Source organism: Vigna umbellata, chromosome 6 (assembly GCF_029865625.1).
Source record: "Vigna umbellata cultivar VRB3 chromosome 6, Vumbellata_1.0, whole genome shotgun sequence".
NCBI classification, from domain to species: domain Eukaryota; kingdom Viridiplantae; phylum Streptophyta; class Magnoliopsida; order Fabales; family Fabaceae; genus Vigna; species Vigna umbellata.
This window is the reverse complement of record NC_142170.1, coordinates 11370919-11394096: the sequence shown is the minus strand read 5'-3', so window position 1 is coordinate 11394096 and position 23178 is coordinate 11370919. Positions and strand designations below refer to the sequence as shown.

General features: G+C 37.9%; 1 protein-coding gene across 3 annotated transcripts; it reads right to left on the bottom strand.

Moving 5' to 3' along the window:
• Nucleotides 1-22234, bottom strand: MOM (ATP-dependent helicase family protein). Of its 3 annotated transcripts, XM_088093109.1 has the most exons (14): nucleotides 22124-22234; nucleotides 21962-21998; nucleotides 20388-20926; nucleotides 19131-20064; nucleotides 17484-17535; nucleotides 10224-10535; nucleotides 9592-9765; nucleotides 8195-9116; nucleotides 8046-8066; nucleotides 7818-7939; nucleotides 4743-4847; nucleotides 1390-3387; nucleotides 1098-1311; nucleotides 1-664 (listed from the first exon to the last, which is right to left on the bottom strand). In XM_088093109.1, exons 3-14 carry the CDS (start codon nucleotides 20896-20898, stop codon nucleotides 363-365), a joined length of 5667 nt encoding a protein of 1888 aa, XP_087949235.1. In that variant the 5' UTR covers nucleotides 20899-20926; nucleotides 21962-21998; nucleotides 22124-22234; the 3' UTR covers nucleotides 1-362. The 3 variants fall into 3 exon arrangements, with proteins under 3 accessions (XP_087949235.1, XP_087949236.1, XP_087949234.1); XM_088093110.1 differs by lacking the exon at nucleotides 21962-21998 and having other exon boundaries at nucleotides 22124-22194; XM_088093108.1 differs by lacking the exon at nucleotides 22124-22234 and having other exon boundaries at nucleotides 21962-22117.
• Nucleotides 22235-23178: the final 944 nt, after the last annotated feature.

Here is a 23178-nt window from a genome sequence, read left to right as displayed (position 1 = left end):
TAGAGAGAAAAAATTCAAGTCATGGTTTTCCTCTTTAAAAGGAAACTTTACCGTAGTGACTTTAAAAATGTCTCCCTTTCAAATCCGCAGTTGCGTATTGAAGTTTTGCTAATTGTTTCAAGAACTATACAGCTCACCAATTCCCTGTGTTTCATCTTAATCGTCAGCCCTTCATGACTCATTGTATGCCAGAGAAAATTAGGCAGACAATTAATTACATATATACATTTTTACATAACTATAATTAGAACAAAGGGATGTAAAAAAAAACTATTGTCATCTGTATCAGTACGAAAATATTTGCCCTACCATATATCATGTAAGAATCTCCCAACCACTGGGAGAAGAAAAAAAGAGTTATGTTACGGTCTAAAAGGCTGGAGATGCGGCGCAGGGGCGCGAATCTCACCACCAGGTTGAAGATTTTCGACAGGCAAAGAGATGGTGTTGATAATTGGTGATCTTGCAGAAACATTGGTGGGAAATCGTGATGCACTGTAACCAGCCCGTATAGGATGTAATGTTAGCTGAGAGCTAGCATTTGTGGAGGGACCCTGCCGATTGGTCGCAGAAGGACCAAAAGAAGAACCGGCAACAAGAGATGGCCAATTAGCATTCTGTTGTTGTGAGGGCGGAAGCAACTGCTGTGACGCAAAACTTGAATCTGATCATAAAATAAAGATTAGGAAAGACTCAAATTAAAATCTGAATTCCCAGTGCTGCAAAGCATCCACACTTAGTTATGAATGTCTGCTCATGAGCAGAATAGATAAACAATGCACATATTACCCGGACAAGCGGACGAGTATATATTTCCAGACCCCAAAAAAAAAAATACTGATGCAATCATTATACAGCATTAATTAGTTTCAGGACTTTAAAAAAAATACATATCTATAATTCATTTGCCTATAAAAAAGGGAAAAAGGCTGGTGACGCCAGAATTACTGATGTTTTTTGTCTGCTTGAGAGGATAACCACTATTACTATTAGAAACATAGTAGGAATGGAACCGAAGTGAGATTAGAATTACATAACATATCAAGTCAGGGCAATAAAAGCAACATTTAATTTAGATCTCAAAAAAAGTAAAATACCTTGCAGCGTTCCTGGTGTACACGATGGTTTAAGATGTGAGCATTTAGCCCTAAAAGCATCTGCCAAAAACCTATTCATACGAACTACATTAAGACTTGTATCCAGAGTCGTCTTTCTTTGTTCGAATTCAGTTTCAATCCCTTGAATTTTAATATCGTACTTCCTGCGGAGTTCTTCTAATTCCTTTTTAAACTCAGATTTTAACTCCATATTCTGCTCCAGCAAGAATAATATTATATAGTCACAAAAAAAGATGACCAAAATCAAAATATAAGCAAACCAGAAACTAACCTTTTTTTCATAGATTATCATTGTTTGATCTGCTACTTTTCGTATTCTATCCAATTCAATTTTGAGTGGATCATAATAGCTCAGATGCAGGTTTCTGGAAGCTGAATGTATTTCAGCTTCCATATGTCGATAATTGATCTCCAGAGGAATTGAAGAATTTATTGTGTTTGTAGATTGCATTCTTACTTCACTAGGTGCAACTGTATTAGGGTCTGAATATGAGGCAGGGTGCCCATGTGAATGTTCCAAGTTTGAGTCAGATTGCACATCTTGACTTGGAACCACAGTTGGCTGATGTTCAACTTCAGTTCCTAAACAATTACGGTGGGAAGACGGAAGCTCCGCAGATAGTGATTGTTGCACCTGATCGGCTGGTACAGCATCAACTGTGCTAGGTACCAGTTCTGATTGTTCGGAAGAATGCAGCAATTCCTTAAACTTTTCATGGTCAGGAGTGGAGCCCATAGATAACTGTGCATCTTTTTCTCGAAGATCCATGACTTTAAATGTTCTGGATACTGGAGACTCTTGGGACAATTCTGGCATGGTTTTAGGTGCTCCTTCCTGCTCTTCTGATGTGGTCCTTTTAGCCACCAACACAGCACTTGTTAAATCCTCTATATCATCAACACAATCAGCCGCTGCTGGAATACTCAAAGGAACATCATCAGTAGTTTGTTGCTCCAAAAGTGGATTTGAAATGGATATATTATTTGGACCTTCATCACCTGAACAAGCACCTTGACAAGTCCTTGGTGATAAAACCCTATCTAAACATGGGACCTCTAGTCGACCTTCATCAGACATTTGAGTCATAGATGACGGGGGATTCAAAGGAGATGCATCCTGTACACACTCGGTAAAATTGAAAATCCCACTTGTTTCCGGAGGCACATCTCTTACTAATGTACAAACAGTGTCCAGTTCATTTCTAGTTTCTTGCTCATCAACTGGAATATGTCCATTAAGTATGCTAGAAGAGTCTCCAGAGTTTTCATGCCACGGACTCGAATGAGTATTGTTATCAGGACCATTACTCAATCTTAATTCTCTATATGAAACTTCATTTACAGCACCTCCATCAGATTCATGTTCCATGGATGAAGGAGGATTCACCGCACCATCATTTTCTGTTGAATCAGTAGTATTGATAATCCCATGCTGTCCCAAACGTTCCTTTCTACCCGACAAACTTACTGCAGCCCTGTTAGCAATTCTTTCATCAGATAAAGGTGAATTCTCGGTGACAGTCTCTGTGATGGCTTTAACCTTATCATTTTGACCCTTTCCCTCTGCAAAGTGATTCTTAAGAACATTGTCAGGTTGTACTTGACCATAAGTCTGGAAGGACTCAACCCCAGTCCCAAGTTCCTTTGAGGCAACTATTTTAGAAAGTTCATTTTGTGCCCAAGATTCCACATCTTCTACCCAAGCAGCCTCCTTTTCTAGAAACTTCTGTTTGTCAGCTGATTGCTTGGCCTCAAGATCCTTGAGTTGTGTTTCATGCTGACATTTCAGTTCTTCAATTCCTTTTTCGTATTCAATATTCAAAACCCTAAGCTTTTCCATTCTTATAACATCATTGGGAGAGCAGGATCGTATAACAGCTGACTGTAGTTTGTACCCTTCCTCAAATTTAGCCTCTTCCTCCTCAATATGTGCCTTCAACCTTTGCTTCTCTTCCTCTTGCAAAAGGCATAGCTTCTTCAGCTTCTTTTTGCACTTCTTCTGAATTTCTTTAATACTTTTACACATATCTTTTTTGAACAATTCAACCTCCTGTTCAACTCTGGTACATACCCCATCCGATGGTTCGGATGCTTTTGGAGCGTCGGTATCATTATAACTTCCTGTACGATATAAAAATATTTTCTTCAAACAACGCAGCATAGAATAAATGTAGTCCACCTCTTCTTTCTTACACACAAAGTTCAAATCTTTTATAAGAGAGGCAATGGGATCGAGTTTGTGCTTTAGCAAAGAAGCTGCAGTCCAACACTGAATTTTGCACGATAAAAGAAAAAAAAAATTATCAGTTAATGCAATTATGTGAATACACGCAGTTATAAGAGGCGTGAAACAGAACTCCTGTCTACGAATTATCATGACTATTTTTTACTCATAAAAATATACCAAATGATATGGCATAAATGCAGACCAAGTAGTATAAATTTATGTTGCATTTATGTTGTTAAGATGGTAACCGGTCTGTGAGTATGCAAGTGAAAAAGAATAGAGAAAATTTCCTTAATAGCTCCCAAAAAGAAAATTGAAGGGAAATTCGTATTCAACTTTGCACCTATCCTACTTTTCTTTGCAATAGAAAATATAGAGCATGATCCTAAGGCTGATAGAAGATTTGAGAAAGGTTTGGGACTCGATTGGTAGCCAAGATATAATAGGGTACGCTACATGTGGTGCAGCACAAGTATTAGGCAGCGGCGGCAGCACAGGTGGCTGACCACAGTGGATACGGTTGCGGAACTAAAAAGTTGTGTTTTGGGTTGTATATGGTAGTTTAGGTTTTTCAATTGGGCAAGGGCCCAGAACATTTTTAAATTTATGGAAATCAAGGTTGCATTTGTCTTGGGTTAGGTCATGCTGCATAGACCCTAGAATTCATCTTCTTTAGATTCAGCCTACGGCGTGATTTGCACCATGGCATGGCCATTCCACAATGTCCAAAGTGGCTGCAATGCACTGCCATCCCTTCAAAATACTCTTGCCAAAAGATTATTTCATATTTTGAAATTGTATACAAGCTAAGAATGCAAAACATAGAAAATGCAAGTTACTTCAATGTTTATCTTTTCTAGGGTCCTAGATACTAGGTGTAGCTAGATTGACTGCATGCCAAGAAGTAATTGCTCTCCAGCAAAATTGATTTAGCTTTAACTATTGTTGTAATACTCTCGAATAAAAATAGACCACTCTGATGAGTGGAAGATACACACATCTAAATTCAGAAAATTTTTGTTTCTCATTCTTCCACAAATATAAAACTATTCATTTGTCTTCATCTAACAGTTTAAGCTTTTGAGATGGTTCATGATCAGGCCTTGAACTATATAATTCTAGCCCAAAACCCAGATTATTGAGTATATTTGCAATACAGTGTTCATACTTAAGTTTGACAAGTTCCACAAAAAAGTTACTACAGAAAAGGAAAAGGAAGTCAAAATTGTTAACTCACTAAACATATTCTTCGGACTGTAAAGAAAGTGAAGAAATAAGCAAATAAAAAACATAAAAACAATTTTCTTCAAGAAAACAAAGGCTATGCCAGAAAGCAATGGATAAAGCAACAAAGGAGTGAAATTAAATCGAATAGAAGTACTAGAAAATATTCTTACCAGAGATAATTGAAAAGCCTGTAATATTGAAAATGGTTCCCTATTGACATCATGGTTATTCATAACATATTCAAGAAATTTATCTATCACACTCTTGACTTTATCCTGCATTACAAAAAGAGGCCATCAGAATATTATCGATTCAGATTCGGTTAGATTGACATAAATACAAATTCTACCAAATCAATAACGATACCCATAACAAAATTATAAAATTCATTCCTGGGGGATTGCAGGGTGATATCAGAAGAATTGGTGGAAAAATTAATTTTCAAGGACAAAATCACACGGTACACAATCTAGTGGGACTGGAACGATTTCAGATTGAAAAGGGGCACAGACAAATTCCACCTTCCTTAGGTTCAGCTATCACATTGCTTATAGCAAGTCAGTTTCATTATATGATATTTAAAGTCATTATCCATATCATATTTCAATGCAATCATTACTCAAATGGTTACATAATATAACAATTTATCCAACAATGACACAAAAGCACTCTCCAACAAAACACAACAATAACCTTTTCCTCCTTTACTTCCTTCTAGTACATCATAATTGTTGGAAGTCTCATATCATCTAGAGATAAAACCAATTTATAGTATATAAGTGGGTACAAACTTCACTTTACAAGCCGATTTTGTGGGGTTAAGTTAGGCTTAAAGTCCACTTCTTAACATGGTATCAGAGCTATGGTTAGAGCCTATCCTAGCGATATTTGTTGTTTGTTGGGCATATTGTGCCACGCTCGAGATGTATATACCTCGACGTGAGGGAAGTGTGTTGGAAATCCCACATCGACTAGAGATAAGGTCAATTTAGAGTATATAAGTGGGTGCAAACCTCACCTTACAAGCCGGTTTTGTGAAGTTGAGTTAGGCTTAAAGTCCACTCCTTAATAATAATTATAAACTTTGAAGCTAGGACACACAACACTATAACAACTACAATTTCCAAAATACAGGATACGACCACCTGGATATATATATATATATATATATATATAGAGAGAGAGAGAGAGAGACACACACACATTGAACATTATTTATAACAATTTGAACACACTATTTCCTGATACAAAAAGATCTAGTTCATCCATCTAAAATCCAAAATGTGTAAAGAGGATCTAAGTCATTTAAGACATTTCATCCCCTTGTCGATAACCATCATTGAGACACCCTTTTAAGTTAGATTCATCCAAAGACAAATTTAATTAGAGATAGTGAAACACAAGATGTAAATGATAAATAGATTGTTTGTTTGTTTGTTTAAAGGACAAATAGAAACTTACACAAGTTTTTCTTAAAAAAGTGCCAAAGCCGCAAAAAAAATGTTTTTTTAAATTCTACATTAGCAAAATGTCTGACATTGATGTACATGTGTAGTAAGCATGCTGGAATCAAACACATGTCAAGGGAAGACATGGCATTGAACAGTCATGACCAAGCGTCATAGGTTATAAACTTATAATCATTAAAAACATGAACCTAATAGGACAAGAATAACTAAAATAAGTCTCCACCTATGGTTAGATCCAAATTTTATTCACATCATTGCCTTAGTTACCTCTAAATTCATTATCTTCCTTCCACTTCTAAAAGGGATTAAGCAATCTCATTAGTCCTACCACTTCAAACTAAAAGCCTACTTTTCAATTTGATACATCATTGTTGGGTTTTTACCTGACAAAGAGTACTTCAAAATAGACAATCAGAAATTCCAATTAAAAATTATTCAATTTATCAAGTATCTTTTCAGATCAGAAGCATTTCATTCCTAGTTCATTATAAGCCTAAAATTACAAGCTTCATACCATACCATCACCAGCATTAAGGCAGACACAGTAATGCATCCAAATATCAGAATCTCAACAGGAACACTATCAAATCAACAAAATTCTAAAAGCCTTTGATAAGCACCTAAGCGCTTGGGAAAGCAATCATCAAAAGCTAACTATAAAAGGGGGAAAATCAAGCACTTGCTCAATTGAGCATCCCACAACACTCTAATTGCCCTACACCCCTCAAATAATACAGAACTAACTATCATAGAACTAGGCTTAAGAGCCAATGTCTCAACAACTTTCACTGAAAAAACCCTTCACTCAAATCCCTTGCTGGTTAGAACCCTTTTTGAGACCGACAATCAGCTTTGATACCAATTGATATGTACATAAGCACATGGAGAACCCACCCCTAATAGCAAGATATTAAGGGAGAAGAACCAAGCACTTACGTACTCTGATAGGATATAGGGTGATAGGATAGGAGGTAGCAAGCCGAACGGTAGGAAGCAGGGGGAAACAAGTCGAACGATAGGAGGCAAGGGAAGCAAGCCAAACGGTAGGAGGCAGGGGGAAGAGCTGTAACCAATCGGTTGAAGAGTTACTATCCTAACTGGTAGCGGTGAAGATGGGCGGGAAATATTTATAGTAAATAAAGATATATTCTATGGAAAATATTCAGTATAAGATATTAATAGTAAATAAAGATATATTCTAGGAAATAGTCAGTATAAGATATTTATATTAAATAAAGATATATTCTAGGAAAATATATTCTAGGGAAATATTTTATTTAGAATAATATTCTAGGGAAAGATTTAGCACAAGATGGGCGGGAAATAATTAATATAAATAAAGCTAGAGTCTATTGTTAGGGGTAGGTTTTTGATTATTGAGTTATTGACAGGGGGCTACGCTACAGTCCTGTGAGAGAGGTTATGCTCCCGTACTAGAGGGGTTATGCTCTCAACTATCCTTTGTTTACAAAATTTTATTACCATTAATAAGAGAATTCCATTCTTTCTTTATCTTTTCTGCCTACTATGATCGTGGTTCATTACGTTTTTTACCCAGAAACGTAACATACTCTATCGAGCATCCCACACAACTCAATAATATGCAAGTTCCTATCAGCCCTTTACATTAAATAATGATGCTGAACTGACAATATTTATACACAATCACACTTAATCAACAAAAACAATCTGGTAATTAGAATGCAACCATACAAAGAGTAAAGGACCAATGCAGGAAACGGGGTAAACTTAACAAAGGGAAAACATATTTCATACCGGAAGAAGAAGTAAATCGCAAAGCTTTGTGATCTCTGGCTTCAGCAAAATATGTAACCTACTCTGCTCATCATGCAGTCCTCTTTTTCGCTCAGATTCAACATTGTCTCCTTGAGATCTATCTGATATTTGGTCAAGCAACCAGATTGAGTTAGGGCCATAAATAATTGACATGGAATGGATTACCAGAACAAGTAGTCAGACTATGCAAGAATTGAGAAGCATTACCCACTAAATCTCCAGGTGTTCCTGCAAAATTATTTATTGGTTTCAGAAGTTATAATATATATATATATATAAAAGGCTTACAATAATTGTTACTAATTGGCAACTTCATTGAACGATGAAAGGTCAAAGTAACAAATGTCACCACTAACCTGCCTTGCTACCAGCGGGTAACTTTTCATCTTCAAATTTTGAAGAAGGCTGATCAATAATATTAACTTTCCTGCGCTTCTTTGCTGCTCCTTCACTTACATTATCAGGCCCATTGACTGAACTCTCAAAATGATGAACTTTCTTCCTGCTCCGCTGAGATGAATTATTTAAGTACTTCCACAGAAACTGTTTTCCGTCCAAAAGTTTTGTCCAAAAAAATTGGGATGGCTCTTCATCCAGTGACCCAAGTTTTATCTCCCCATGCAAAGAAAAATTTCCCTGGTATGTTCCCCCATTTTGCTGCACTTTCAATAAGATTGAACTGTTGCTTGAATCAATATGTTCTCCATCCTGAGATAGTAGCGATGAGAATTCATGCATTGCTTCTTTTAGAAATGGTCGCCCAAACAAGGATTTCACATTTGATGCAGAAGTTTCACCATCATGAAAAGCTTTGAGTTCATTAAATAGACAAGAAGCACCCCACATCAACAGCATATGACTGGTACTCCAGTTTATGTTTTGTAAATTGAAGTCAATTATTGACTTACATTGCTTAGCAAGGATTAAGGCTTTTTCTTCAACAGTGAAAGTTGAATATAACCGGAATATTTTTATGAATTCAAACTGTGAATCAAGTGTTATTTTCTGAAGGGACCTTATATCATTCATTGGGTTCCAATCACTATCAAATATAATAATAGAATCAACAGACGACAATTTAACGCTTGGAAGGCAAGCACATGTTTCTAACAAAAACACAAATCGTTTGTTGTTCTTGTCATTAAATTTCTTCATGGCAGCTTGTCTCTTGGAAGGTAGAATATTTTTATCAATTCTTTCATACGAATCTGGACCAAATCTTTGTCGAAGTAGGTCTTCCAAATAATTTCCTATAACTCTTCCAGAACCTCCAATAGACTGCAAATTCAGTAATAAACTAACATGATTCAATGAACTATCTTGCCCAAAGTGAACATAAAGTATAAGAAAAAGGGGGACAACATGGTCTCATGTAACAACAGACACACATGCATGCGAGAAAATTAATGGAAACAGGCAAAACAGACCTAAACAGAAAAATGTGACCTCCAATGTTCTTTTGACTCTCCCCACACGTATTTTATGTGTTCCATTCTTATCTATTAATTCCGTCTTTTATTTATCACTTCATTCCAATGTTCTCATGCCAGTTAATATGAATATGCCTATAGTGGTGAATAGTTTTTAGCATGTATATATCTATAATATAAAATCTTTGATACGAAAGTCACCCAACTACATTTTTGTGGTCAGCCACTCCTCACTGTGATTGATAACTATGAAGCTAAAGAAACTAATAAACGATGATGTAAATTTAATGACTTAATGGCTAGACAGTCCGAAAAATGTGTACCTGAAAAAGAATGAGCACCCTTAAATCTTTTTTTCTCAACTCCTCAAGCATTGAATCAAGAAGTTGCAACTTGCCACTTGCTTTTAAATCAAAATCAAGATACTCAGTCGGTTGGAGACCCTTGTTAAGAGAAGGTTTCAATTCTGGACCAACAAGATAGGGATGACTACAACACTGTCAAGAGATACCACGAGAAAAATAAACTATTAAGAAAATACAAAAACATATGACAGCTCTGGAGTTGATATAAAAAAAGTAAAGGAACACCAAATCAAATAGAAAAAAAATTACACGTTAGCATATCAAATTCATTTTAATTATGAATTAGCGACACCAAATCAGAATTAGCATCATGCAGCACAGGATGTTAAAATGAATTCAATATAAAACATAATAAATTTTTATTAATAATACTGAATTGATTATATTGATGTCATACTCATTGTAATTATCTCGCTCAGTAGTAAGAACTTGTTAACAGTTTAGCACTAAACATCTAATAATAATCAAAACATTATTTCAGATGGTGAAACCAAATATTGCAGCATAAAACATCTAGATTCTAAACAAAAAACGACTTTCTCTTCGATGTTATGATATGCATGCAATTTATTCAAAAAGTACAACCTAACCTTCCGAGTTAATATAAGAACATCATGGACAGCCTCAACGCTATCAACCTTTGATGAGGAGCGCAGAATAGAAGCATTTGACAGTAAAATAGAACAATACTGTTCAAGCTGCAGATTAGATATTTGTACAGGAACCCAATACTCAACAAACCTAAAGGAGTCAGACTTGCATCTGTATGGATTATGACTTGACAATCTCTCCTTCAGTTGAGTGCCACTCTTCATGGAATTAGTTATTAAACCAACTTCTTTTTCATTATCAATTTGAGAGTCCTGCAGCATGCTTGCAGCAATAGAATCCCCATCTTCAAGCTGATAAAAAATACCAAGTGATCAAAGACGTACCCACAGATAAGCATAAACAATCATTATGTATGTGTGTGAGAGAGAACATGTGAGTGCACTTGTGGGGCAGGTTTGTGCAAATTACATGATTAGTTAACTACACCAACTTGACTATCTACATATAGGATTCTGATCAATAAAATGTTGCTCTTGTTTTTGTCACAAGACAAGTGCAGGAAGATTGCCACTTGCTTTTGCCACAAGATAAAATCCCAAATCTGAACTAAGACATAGATTCTATCCCAAAGAAGAAATGCAAATCTGATAGAGGAATAAAAGTGTATGTTAGGAGAAATAAAGGCGGGAAAGGAAGTTAAGAGGGAAAGTCTGTTAGAAGTTTGTTAGAGGGGCAAGATAGTATAAATAGTAGTAGAATAAGTGGAGAGGGGTTTTTTTTATGAGATATTTTACTCTTGGGAAATTAGACTGGACATTTTCCAGTGGAGGAAGGGAGGCTTCCTTGGGATTCTTACTTGTCATTCTGTTTGACATACTTTACAGAATTAATGAAATACTCATACATTTAATTTCTTGGTTATTGTTTGAGTGTTGTGAGAAGGGAGAATTATCTGTTACGGCTCTTTGCCTAAAAGAACCTAACAGATTTGGTCCGACCTGCCGGATCCAGATCGGAGGAGTTGCGCGATGGAGAACAAGATGAATGCACTGGAGGAAAGGTGGGAAGGAAAGTTCGAGTCCATGGAAGCCATGTTGGAAGAGATTCGAGAGGAGATGAGAGGAAGGGCTCGAGACGGGAATCGCGACCGTGGAAGACGATTGGGGAAACATGAGAGAAGAAGGAACCAGGGAAGGAGTTCGGAGGGCAGTCATTCGGTTAATGGAAGTCGAGAGACGGAGGAGGACGAATCGGAGGATGAATCGGAGGAAGAAAGGGCGGATGTACAGAAGAGTTGGATGAAGATAGTGGAATTACCCACTTTCGAAGGGATCGATCCGACGGGATGGATTGCGAGAGCAGAGAAGTTTTTTGAAATACAGAGTGTAACTGAAAAGGAGAAGATGAAACTGGTGTACATTTGCATGGAGGGAGAAGCGAACTACTGGTTTCGTTTTTGGCGGAAGAAAGTTAAGAAACATACCTGGGCGACGTTAACGGAGGCGATGGTCAGGAGATTTGGAGGTAGACACCGGGGAACGATCTTCGAAAAATTAGCGGCAGTGAGACAACGAGAATCGGTGGCGGAATATGTTCGGGAGTTCGAAATCCTGGTGGCTCAAGCGGATGGCGTGACGGAGGAACAGTTGCTGGGGTATTTCTTTGCGGGACTCCAAGAGGAATTAAGGGATCTTGTCCGACCATACGACCCTCGCGATTTATTAACCGCAATGGAGAGGGCACGAGACGTAGAACAATCGGGGCTGATATCGAGGGTGATCAAAGGAGGCGCGGGGAGTAAAGGAGGACCAACGTGGGGAAAATACGCTGTCAGTGGGGGAACAGTGGCTAGCACGGAGATCTATCGGGGGCCATCGGAGGGACGCACAAGCAGCAATGGAGGTATGGGTCAGAAGAAAGAGGCAACGACCAGAACCGCCGGTTCGAAAGTCGAAAGTACGTCCGGTGGTGGCGGGTCGAATCGCGGAGTGCGAACACTGCCATATTCGGAATATCTCAAAAGGAGGGAGGAGGGCCGTTGCTTTCACTGTGGCGGACCGTATAGTCCCGGGCATCGCTGCGCAGAGAGGAGTTTTAAGGTGATGATTATGGGAGCCGATGACGACGAGGAAGATGCGGAGACGATGGAAGAAGCAGAACAGTGTTGCATGGAGCTGTCGGTCTATTCAGCCGGGGGGGTGACGCAATCCAACACCATGAAGATGGCTGGATGGGTTCGAGAGCGGAGGATCATCGTATTAATCGACAGCGGGGCGAGTCATAATTTTATCTCAGCTCACTTGGTCGACGAACTGAGGTTAGAGAAAGAGGAGACGCCACCCTATCGGGTATGTTTGGGAGATGGCCAGAGAAAGGAGACACAAGGGTGTTGCAAAGGGCTGTCGGTGGCGTTGGAGGGAGCGGAAGTGCGAGAGGATTTCTACATATTTGATTTAGGTGGAGTGGATGTAGTGTTGGGAGTGGCGTGGTTAGCAAAATTGGGAGAGATAAGGGTGGATTGGAAGAAGATGACATTGAAGTATGGGTCAGCAGATGCTGAGGTGGTGTTAAGGGGGGACAGCACATTAATGAAAAAATTAATTACCCCTGAAATGTTGCAAAAGGAAGCTGAGATAGAGACAGTGGCGGTGGTATGGAGTATGTATAAAGCTGAAACAGCAGAGGGACAGCTAAGGGAAGAAGACTTAACCATCATGCAAAAACAAAATTTAGAGGAAATTTTGCAGGAATTCGAGGTAGTGTTCGAGGAAGTGCAGGGACTTCCTCCTGTCAGGCGGGTTGATCACCAGATAACCCTTAAAGAAGGCACCGAACCTGTAAACGTAAGACCGTATAGATACCCTCATCTGATGAAAGCTGAAATAGAAAAACAGGTACAGGAGATGATGGGCTTGGGCATTATCAGGCCCAGTAACAGCCCATATTCTAGCCCGGTTATTTTAGTTAAAAAAAAAGATGGGAGCTGGCGTTTCTGTATTGATTACAGAGCTTTAAACAAAGTTACCATCCCAAACAAATACCCCATACCCGTGATTGAAGAATTATTAGATGAACTTCATGGAGCAGATTTTTTTTCCAAGGTGGACCTTAAATCGGGGTACCATCAAATACGGATGAAGGAAGACGATGTCCCAAAAACAGCGTTTCGGACTCATGTGGGACATTACGAATTCCTCGTAATGCCCTTCGGCCTCACAAACGCTCCGGCCACTTTCCAGGATATGATGAATTCACTGTTGAGACCTTTCTTGAGGAAGAGTGTGTTGGTCTTTTTTGACGACATCCTTGTGTACAGCAAATCGTGGGAAGCTCATGAAGATCACCTCAGACAAGTGATGGAGGTGCTGCGGCAACATAGGCTATTTGCAAACAAGAAAAAATGCGAATTTGGTAAGAGACAGATTCGCTATTTGGGTCATCTGATATCAAAGCAAGGAGTTGAGATGGATGGTGAGAAGGTGTCAGCGGTGACTGATTGGCCAGCGCCCAGATGTATCAAAGAGCTGAGAGGTTTCTTAGGACTCACCGGTTACTATAGAAGATTTGTAAAAGATTATGGGAAGATCGCGAGACCTCTCACAGATCTCTTAAAAAAGGGGAAGTTTGAGTGGACGGAAATGGGGGAGGCAGCCATGCAAGCATTGAAGAAGGCAGTCACTACTGCTCCTGTACTAGCTCTGCCTGATTTTTCACAGGCGTTTCAAGTGGAATGTGATGCTTCCGGGAAAGGAATAGGAGCGGTATTGTCACAAAACAAGAAGCCCATAGCTTATTACAGCAAGGCATTGTCAGAAGGCTCATTGGGCAAGTCGGTGTATGAGAAGGAGTTGATGGCACTGGTGCTAGCCATTCAACACTGGCGTCCGTATTTACTGGGAAGACGTTTCAGTGTATTTACAGACCAGAAAAGCCTGAAACATTTGTTGGAGCAACGCATAACCACTCAAAACCAGCAGAACTGGTTAGCAAAACTCATGGGGTATGAGTTTGATATCTATTATAGAACGGGAGCTTCAAACAGAGTGGCCGATGGATTATCTAGAAAAGGTGAAGATGGGGGAGAAGGGGATAAGATGCTGCAAGGTATATCCAGGCCATATTGGCCTGATTTTCAAGAGCTTTTGGAGGAAGTAGAGAATGATGAAGGACTGAAAAAAATAATGGAAGAGATAAAACAAGATCCTGACTCCCATCCCGCTTACACCATGGAGAACGAGAGATTACATTTTAAAGGACGGCTCGTGCTTTCAGAGAAGTCTGAATGGATACCCAAGCTTTTAGCAGAATTCCATGATTCGACTATAGGGGGCCATTCAGGGGTATATCGAACATATAGGAGACTCGCTCAGGCTTTTCACTGGAGGGGTATGAAGAAGAGGGTGACCGATTATGTAGCTGCTTGTTTGATCTGTCAGCAACACAAATATATGGCATCATCTCCCCAGGGGCTTCTACAACCATTGCCAATCCCCAAGGCAATATGGGAAGAAGTAAGTATGGATTTTGTGGTTAAATTGCCAAAATCTCAGGGGTTCGACACGATACTGGTGGTGGTGGACAGGTTGAGCAAATATGGGCACTTTATCCCCATCAAGCATCCTTATACAGCAAAGGTAATTGCAGAAATTTTCGTAAGAGAGGTGGTGCGATTGCACGGGATACCCGTATCAATTGTTAGTGACCGGGATCCTCTCTTCATTAGCATTTTTTGGAAGGAGCTGTTTCGAATTCAGGGCACCAAATTGAGAATGAGTACTGCCTACCATCCGGAAACGGATGGCCAAACTGAGGTATTGAATAGGATATTGGAGACCTATTTACGGTGTTTCTGTTCAGAACAACCGAAGGCATGGAACACCGTGTTAGCATGGGCTGAATACTGGTATAATACCAGCTATCAAGGAGCAGCAAAATGCACTCCTTTTGAGACGGTTTATGGCAGAGCCCCACCTACACTAAACAGATTCATTCCAGGAGAAACGGTGGTAGAAGCGGTGGCACAGGACTTACAAACGAGAGATGAAGCTCTCAAGCAATTGCAACATCATTTGGCTAGAGCGCAAGAACGGATGGTGCAGTATGCGAATAGAAAGAGGAAGGAGTCTAGTGTGAAAGAAGGAGATTGGGTCTTCCTTAAGATAAGGCCCCATAGACAAGTGTCAATGCCAACCAAGTTGCATCCCAAACTGTCTGCTCGTTATTACGGACCTTTCTTGGTTGAAAAACAAGTGGGTCCAGTGGCTTTTAAATTGCAGCTGCCAGAAACAGCCAGAATACACCCGATCTTTCATGTGTCACAATTGAAGAAAGCTGTAGGGGAGAATAAGGTGGAAGGAGAATTGCCGGAAGAATTACAGGTGCAAGGTCCATTATACAGACCTTTGAAGGTATTGCAGAGGCGAGACAAAGATCAACAAGGAGAAAAGGTGTCCCAAGTTCTGATCCAGTGGCAGGAGGGTGGAGTAGAAGGAGCAACTTGGGAAGAGGAACGGTACATCAAGCACCAGTTTCCGGATTTCAACCTTGAGGACAAGGTTGCTGAGATGGAGGGGGGTATTGATAGAGGAATAAAAGTGTATGTTAGGAGAAATAAAGGCGGGAAAGGAAGTTAAGAGGGAAAGTCTGTTAGAAGTTTGTTAGAGGGGCAAGATAGTATAAATAGTAGTAGAATAAGTGGAGAGGGGTTTTTTTTATGAGATATTTTACTCTTGGGAAATTAGACTGGACATTTTCCAGTGGAGGAAGGGAGGCTTCCTTGGGATTCTTACTTGTCATTCTGTTTGACATACTTTACAGAATTAATGAAATACTCATACATTTAATTTCTTGGTTATTGTTTGAGTGTTGTGAGAAGGGAGAATTATCTGTTACGGCTCTTTGCCTAAAAGAACCTAACAAAATCACTCTTGTTTTATTAATGAAAGGTGTGTTTTACAAAGGAGCCATAGGTTGCTTATATAGGTTTAGGAGAGGAAGAAGGGTGAGTGATCTTAAGAGATGTGGGACTTGGATGTTAAGGACTGCATATCACACGGCCAAGGAAGCTTAGGTCCCACATCACTCAATTCTTCATCATCCTAAAGGTATATAACTGACTTTCTCTTCTGTTTAAAGTTGTAACTGACATAACTACTTCTCTGATCTATATATAGGATTCTCTAACAGAGAATTACAAACTCTTTAGAACGTACATATTCCATTCAGTATCAATACAATTTTCTTTCGACACACCAGATATATCTTTGTAACTATTGGAATATAATTCTACTCTATATGAACATTTTGGTTCACAAGTATAGTAGTATAATAGGGTGTTATCTGTCAGCTACTGGCTGACAGCTGTCATCTCTAACTAAAATTAGATATCAGAGGTTGCAACAGATATATAAACCTCATGTAATGTCAATAGTACTAATTGTTGGAAGTCCCACATTGACTAGAGATAAGGCCAATTTAGAGTATATAAGTGGGTGCAAACCTCACCTTATAAACCGGTTTTGTGAGATTGAGTTAGGCTTAACATGGTATCAGAGTTACGGTTAGAGTCTATCATAACGATATTTGTTGTTTGTTGAACATGTTGTTCCACCTGCTATCAGACTATTATCGGACCACCCATTAATGTCTAGTGTCACGTTCGAGATGATGTTTATACCTCGGCGTGAGGGAGGTGTGTTGAAAGTCCTACATCGACTAGAGATAAGACCAATTTACAGTATATAAGTGGGTGCAAATCTCACCTTACAAGCCGGTTTTGTAGGGTTGAGCTAGGCTTAAAATCAACTTCTTAACACTAATCAATAATACAATATACAAAAAGTCTTTCTCTCTCTAAAACTCGATATTAGAGATCTAACTGGGTTGCCCTATACCTGCAAAACCGTCCAACCCAACCCAAACCAATTAATTTATGTATGTATTGTAGTAATTTTGTTACCTAACAAATATTAAAGAACATTGAAAATATTTACTAGGCAATTTTTTCTTAATAGATTATATTTTTCTTTTAAATTACTCAACCTGATTACCCAACCCAATTATAATTGTATTAGGTTGCTAAATAAAGAAAAGTAAACCCAACCAAACTCAACTAAATTTAATTGGGTTCGATTGAAAATTAGATTGAACTTGAACCAGCCCAAGCCACTTGCAGCCCTACTAAAGGAATCAGTTTTATCCATCCAACCCTAATCTGACTGATTTGTATAATACAACTACAGTTGCAGATTACATCACATGCTTAATACTAACGATGAAGAACAAAGAATCTGACCAACCTCGGTTGTAGAAGGGTTACAAGACTTGCTGACTACAGGATTATAATCCAACCTGCAAAGAAAAGAACAAGTTATTTAGGCCTGAAAACACCAAATAAGTCAAAATGTAGGTAAATCCTCATGAACTGGTCAAAAATAATGCAAGGAACAGGCGCTACAATTCCTGCAAAAATATTCCATCTACATATTTCTGCAATCAAATATAGAACTAGAAAGGGTTTGGTGAATAGAGGTCACAGGGAAACCTTACAGCTGCACATGACTTGTTTCGAAGGAGAAATCAGCCATATGTAGTAACTGGTAAGAATACCCAACACTTTCCAAGACCAAGATGTTTGACAACACCAAAATGTAAAAGGACAAAAGGTGCTTATTAGACATATTGCATTTCATGTGGATTTCATATACAGTTCCAATTTCAACTAAAGTACAACTGAATGACTATCTGCTAAGTCAGTAGTTAGTAAAACAGCTAGGTCATAGAAATTCTAATATCACTGTATTTCAAACATAAGGAAGTTTTAACAGAGTATCATATTTCTCTCACTGGCTCTGATAAGACCTTTAACATCAGCACCATTAATTTCTTTACCAGATTTCTCTCAAACATTTCATCTGGAATGTGATGCTGCAGCTAGGGGTATTGGGGCTGTTTTGTCTCAAAATCATCGGCCTATTGCTTATTTTAGCAAGGCTTTAAGTGATTCTTCTTTCTCCAAGTTTATTTATGAGAAGGAACTAATGGCCATGGTGCTAGCAATTCAACATTGGAGACCTTATTTACTTGGGCAGCGATTTGTGGTTCCCATGGCTTTTTGCCTCCAACTGCTAGTGACGGCCCGAATTCTGTCTTCCATGTCTCTCAACTTAAACATGCCATAGGTACCCATTAAGTTGCACAGGACCTTCCAGCAGAACTCTTTTCAAGGTCTTGGATTCCAGGATGCAGCAGCTCCATGGGATATCAGTCCCTCAGCTTCTCATTCAATGGAATTCGAGAGGACTCGAAGGCGCTACATGAGAAGATGAAGGGATCATTCGTGATCAATTCCCAAACTTTGACCCTGAGGACAAGGTTGTTCGGAATCCAGGAGTATTGATAAGACCTTTAAGGTGTATGTTAGAAAAAAGGTTCAAAATCAGAAGTTTCATGAAAGTTAACAGTGATTGGGCAGTTTAGGGGTGGTTAGAGGTAGTTATTAAGTTTAGTAAGGGTTATCTTTTAAGGAGGAAATGGTTCCTCCTGAGGGGTGTGTTGTGTTTTCGTTTTTGGAACAGGGTTTGTCCTGTGTAGAAGGGATTTACTTCCCTTGGAAGCTGATGAATGTTTTCTGTATTATGTTTTCTTTAATTAAAGTATTATCTCATGTTGTGTAGTAAGATTTGAGTGCTTATTTCTTTATTGAACCTGAAAAACCGGTTTCTTGTTCCCAAGAAACCTAACAGGCTCAATTCCATCTTATTTATTTTTTATCATGTTGCAATTCTATCAATGCTTACCACAAAATATCATGCAACATGCATCAAATGAATAATATAATAAAGAACTTATGATTCAAGAATTTGAAAATACCCTAGAAAAGAATATAATAAAAGAGATGCCATGCAAAATCAAGAATAATGAGATATATGACAAGTAACAAATACCTTATCCGCTTGGAATGTGAACCATCAGTCCCCATTATATTGCCAGCTAGAACTGAAGGGCTACTGCAACTAGGAACAAAGTTGCAGTTGTTACCCTTAGCCAATGTGGCAGAAACATCTGAATCCATGTCTACCATAATTCCCTTTCTTTTAGAAGGTACCAATTTGTCACCACTACTATCATACCCAACACTATTTCCGATTAAGTCTTTAGGCTGAATGCTTTCAGGCACCAAACCAGTCCCAAAAGTCGCAGCGTTAGATGGTGCTGACAATCCTAGAGAGACGATATTTTCAACTAGGTCTTTCATTGGATCACTCAGCCGATGGTCAACTATCATCCCTTTTGATTTTCCATCTTGAGGTAGTTGCACACCATTCTTGGAATTGCTTGATGGAAATGTTTCTTCTCTGTGGTGATCTGGCTGAACCTTTTCAGATACCAAACCAGTCTCAAAAACTGTGGCATTAGATGGATTGTTAGTCCCCATAATTTTGGAACTGATCATTGACAGGTCACCAGAATCAGAAATCACGTTGCAGTTGTCACCCTTTGCCAAGGTGGCAGAAACATCTGTATCCACACCCACAGTGATTTCCTTGCTCTGAGAAGGTATCGATTTTTTACCTCTGTCATCTTTAACAGTGTTCGTGATAAAATCTTCATACAATATCCTTTCAGATGTCAAACCTGCCTCATAAGTTGCAGCATTAGATGGTGCCAATGAATCCAGAGTTACGGTATTTTCACCCAGATCTTTCACAGGGCCACTCAACCTAGAGCTAATTCTCATCTCTTTTAGCTTTCCATCTTTAGATGGTAGTGCACCATTCTTGGAGACTTCACAATCAGAATGGCAACCTTCAAAGCACTGGTCAATTTTATCTCGAATATTGTTGCCATATTGATTTGACTTGTCAATCCTATCAGGCACTGTAAGGAAATCTTCTCAGGCAAGCAATTAAAAATGATAGATAGTTAAACAAAACCTAATAACCATTATCAAGCCTCACTCAGAAAACATTGACTTGTCTTAATTGTGATAAGTAAACAAAAAGTACAACTAGAGACTTGAAGAAAGGCCTAGCATTAGTAGCACCTGTAACTACTTCTTTTATTACATGATGGTGTATATAACAATAACCATAGTATTAGCATGGATTTTTCTAACATTTAGATATGTAACAAAACTAACAGGGTTCAGAGAAAACAAAATTGTTAAAATAAGAATGACACCAGGCATCCCAGTATATTACCTTCTTTTGGCAATTCAAAGAGAGACCGGTACATGCGGGCAGTCATTCGCCTTACTTTAACCTGGGGTGTTCCAAGATCTTGTTCCTCATTTTCCTTTACTTCTTTGGCTTCAAATGTCAAGTGTCTCACACTCTTCTCTTTTTTTGGCTTAGGGTTTGAATTCAATGAACCTGAGCTTTTAGAATCAGAATGACTAGTAGAAGAGTAACTCCCAGTCCTTCCAGATCTTCTCAAAGGACTTGGCATGTTCTTTTTTCCAACCAATTCAGATCTCTTTTTACCCACCCGTATCAGTGTTTCTCCCTTTTTAAATTGCCCGGACTTATGAGTACTTGAAGGATCAGAAATTATCCTCCTTGATGATGTCCCTCTAGGAGACCGTCTGAGAGCAGTTGCATCTGATACAGTAGGATGTAATTGTTTTTTTCCCTTCTCAGCATTTTGTGTGACTCTCCCATATTTATTTTCTTCATCCTTAGCACTGTGACTAAAACGAATACTATTTACCATTTGTTTAGCTGTACACTGCGTGTGAGACCTACAAAATAATACTTCAGATCAGTATAGAGACACAGAAACCATCACACAGTCCTTTAGGTTGGGCCAAAGCATGAAGAGAAGCTATGTTGATGATGAAGGTGCGGAAGCAAGGTGGTAAATGGGGAAAGGGCTCACGGTTTTGGTGAATTGATGATGGTGGGATGGTGTTTTGATGGTGCTCTTAAAGAGGTTAGGCCAACTCTTAAAGGAAGGTGGCTAAAGCAGATCACATGGGATACTCTAGCCTTGACTTTAGAAAATAATAGAATGATTTAACAATTTAGCAGCATTTCATAACTAATCTCAAAGTGGGAATACAAGGGTGGAGACACCTCAATAGACTGAGGATGTCTCCAAATTATAGAAGCGAAACCCTGAAAACACAAGTAGACCTAACTTGAAGACCAAGATGAAAATCCTCTCCAATACAAGAAGAACATGTGACTACTACCTATGAAGAATCCTCACCATTCAAAGATGCAGTACCCATCATAGTATCAACTGTGTGGGGTAATAGAAAGAATATAATCAATTAAAATTCAGCCATTTATCATTATTCAAGTTGGAGTTGTGGAAAAAAAATAAAGCAATAACATAAATTTATATTATCACAAAAAGGGGGCGAGAAGATATGTTTAGCTATAATTATTATCCACGAGTTAAAAAATAAAATAAAAGAAAATTTGTGTTTGTCAAGTAGTACAATGTAAAAGCACTCGTCTCAAAAACGTAATCGAATCAGTCTACTTGTAGGGAACATATCAATCTCTGTAAGACAAATCATCCCAACCAACATAGACACACTAATCATCGCAAATGCAGATTAAAAAAAACGAATAACATCATAGAAGAAATAAGCGGAATCTGTACATGCAAGGATGAAACGGATACGCATAATATAGATACAGCGTATAAAATTCACCAGTGAACAATGGGAAAACGGAAAGCTTATTCTAGCTGATATTTGAGAAGGTTATCAAAGTGCCAGCCACATCAAACAAAATGGAATGCAGAGGAATTCGGAGGGTTTTACCTTTCAATGAACAATCAGAACTCCGAACCCTAATTCACTGACAGTGGAAATTACAGAGACGGTCATCAGCAGCAACGTAACGATCGAAGAGGTTAAAAGCAAAAAGAAAAACTCAACAAAAATAACGAAAAAAGAAAACAACAGAGAGAGAGCATAACCAACCTGCATCAAAGACAATGTTGAGAAATTTTTTTATTAGGGTGTGTTACGTGAATTTATGGCACTCTATATTCTCAGCTTTTCTATTTATTTTGAATTAAATTCCAAACGAGATCTTCGAATATGGGTGAACTTTCTTTTTGTCAGGAGAAATTTATATTGAAATATAATAATGCTTTTGATATTTCCTTTTTAAATATACATTCATTTGTTGACAATTATCTTTAATAATATAATAATATATATTAAAATTTCAAGTTAAGGATAAAATGAATATAATAAAATATTATTATTTTAAGTTATAATGTAGATATTATTTTAGTAGTGTCAACTTATAATGGCTACTCATTTATATTCGAACAAAACCTAAAACTGGGTATATGATGTGGATCATACACCCAACCACTCGATAATGAGACAAGTGTAACCCATTGTCCTGAAATCAAATTTGGAATACGTAATTACTAAATACTCAAAAGAAAAAATAACTTTTTATTATAATATATATATATTCATAAAAGGATTCTTCTTCTATCAAAATGTTCCGTTCGTTAATATACATTATTTTTAACTTTTAATAATAAATATCTTTACATGCATTTCGTAATCGCTAAATTTTTATTAGTTTTCTTAAATTTCACTAATATCTTTTATTTTAGTAAATATTATAATGTTCAATTTTTTAATTGTACTTTTTATTACAAGGAATTAGTAGATATGTATGCACTTAGACGTAACATCGCTTTTTTTTCACTTTCCTATATACATATTTACAAACATTATCTTATTTTAAATAATTGTTTTTAAAAGTAAAATCTTCAGCACTTTACTTAAATTTCAATTAAAATGAAAATTCACTTCTTATATCATTATACTTTTGTTAACTTAACAAAATTTAAAATAACAAATAAGATTATCTACACATTTATCTTAACACCCATATACAATGAGATGCTCCCTATAAAAACACATGTTTTCATATAAACCATAAGTAAATATAAACTAACATAACAAAGTTATAATCTCAATTTTGAAAAATATACAAAAGTGTTTAAAAT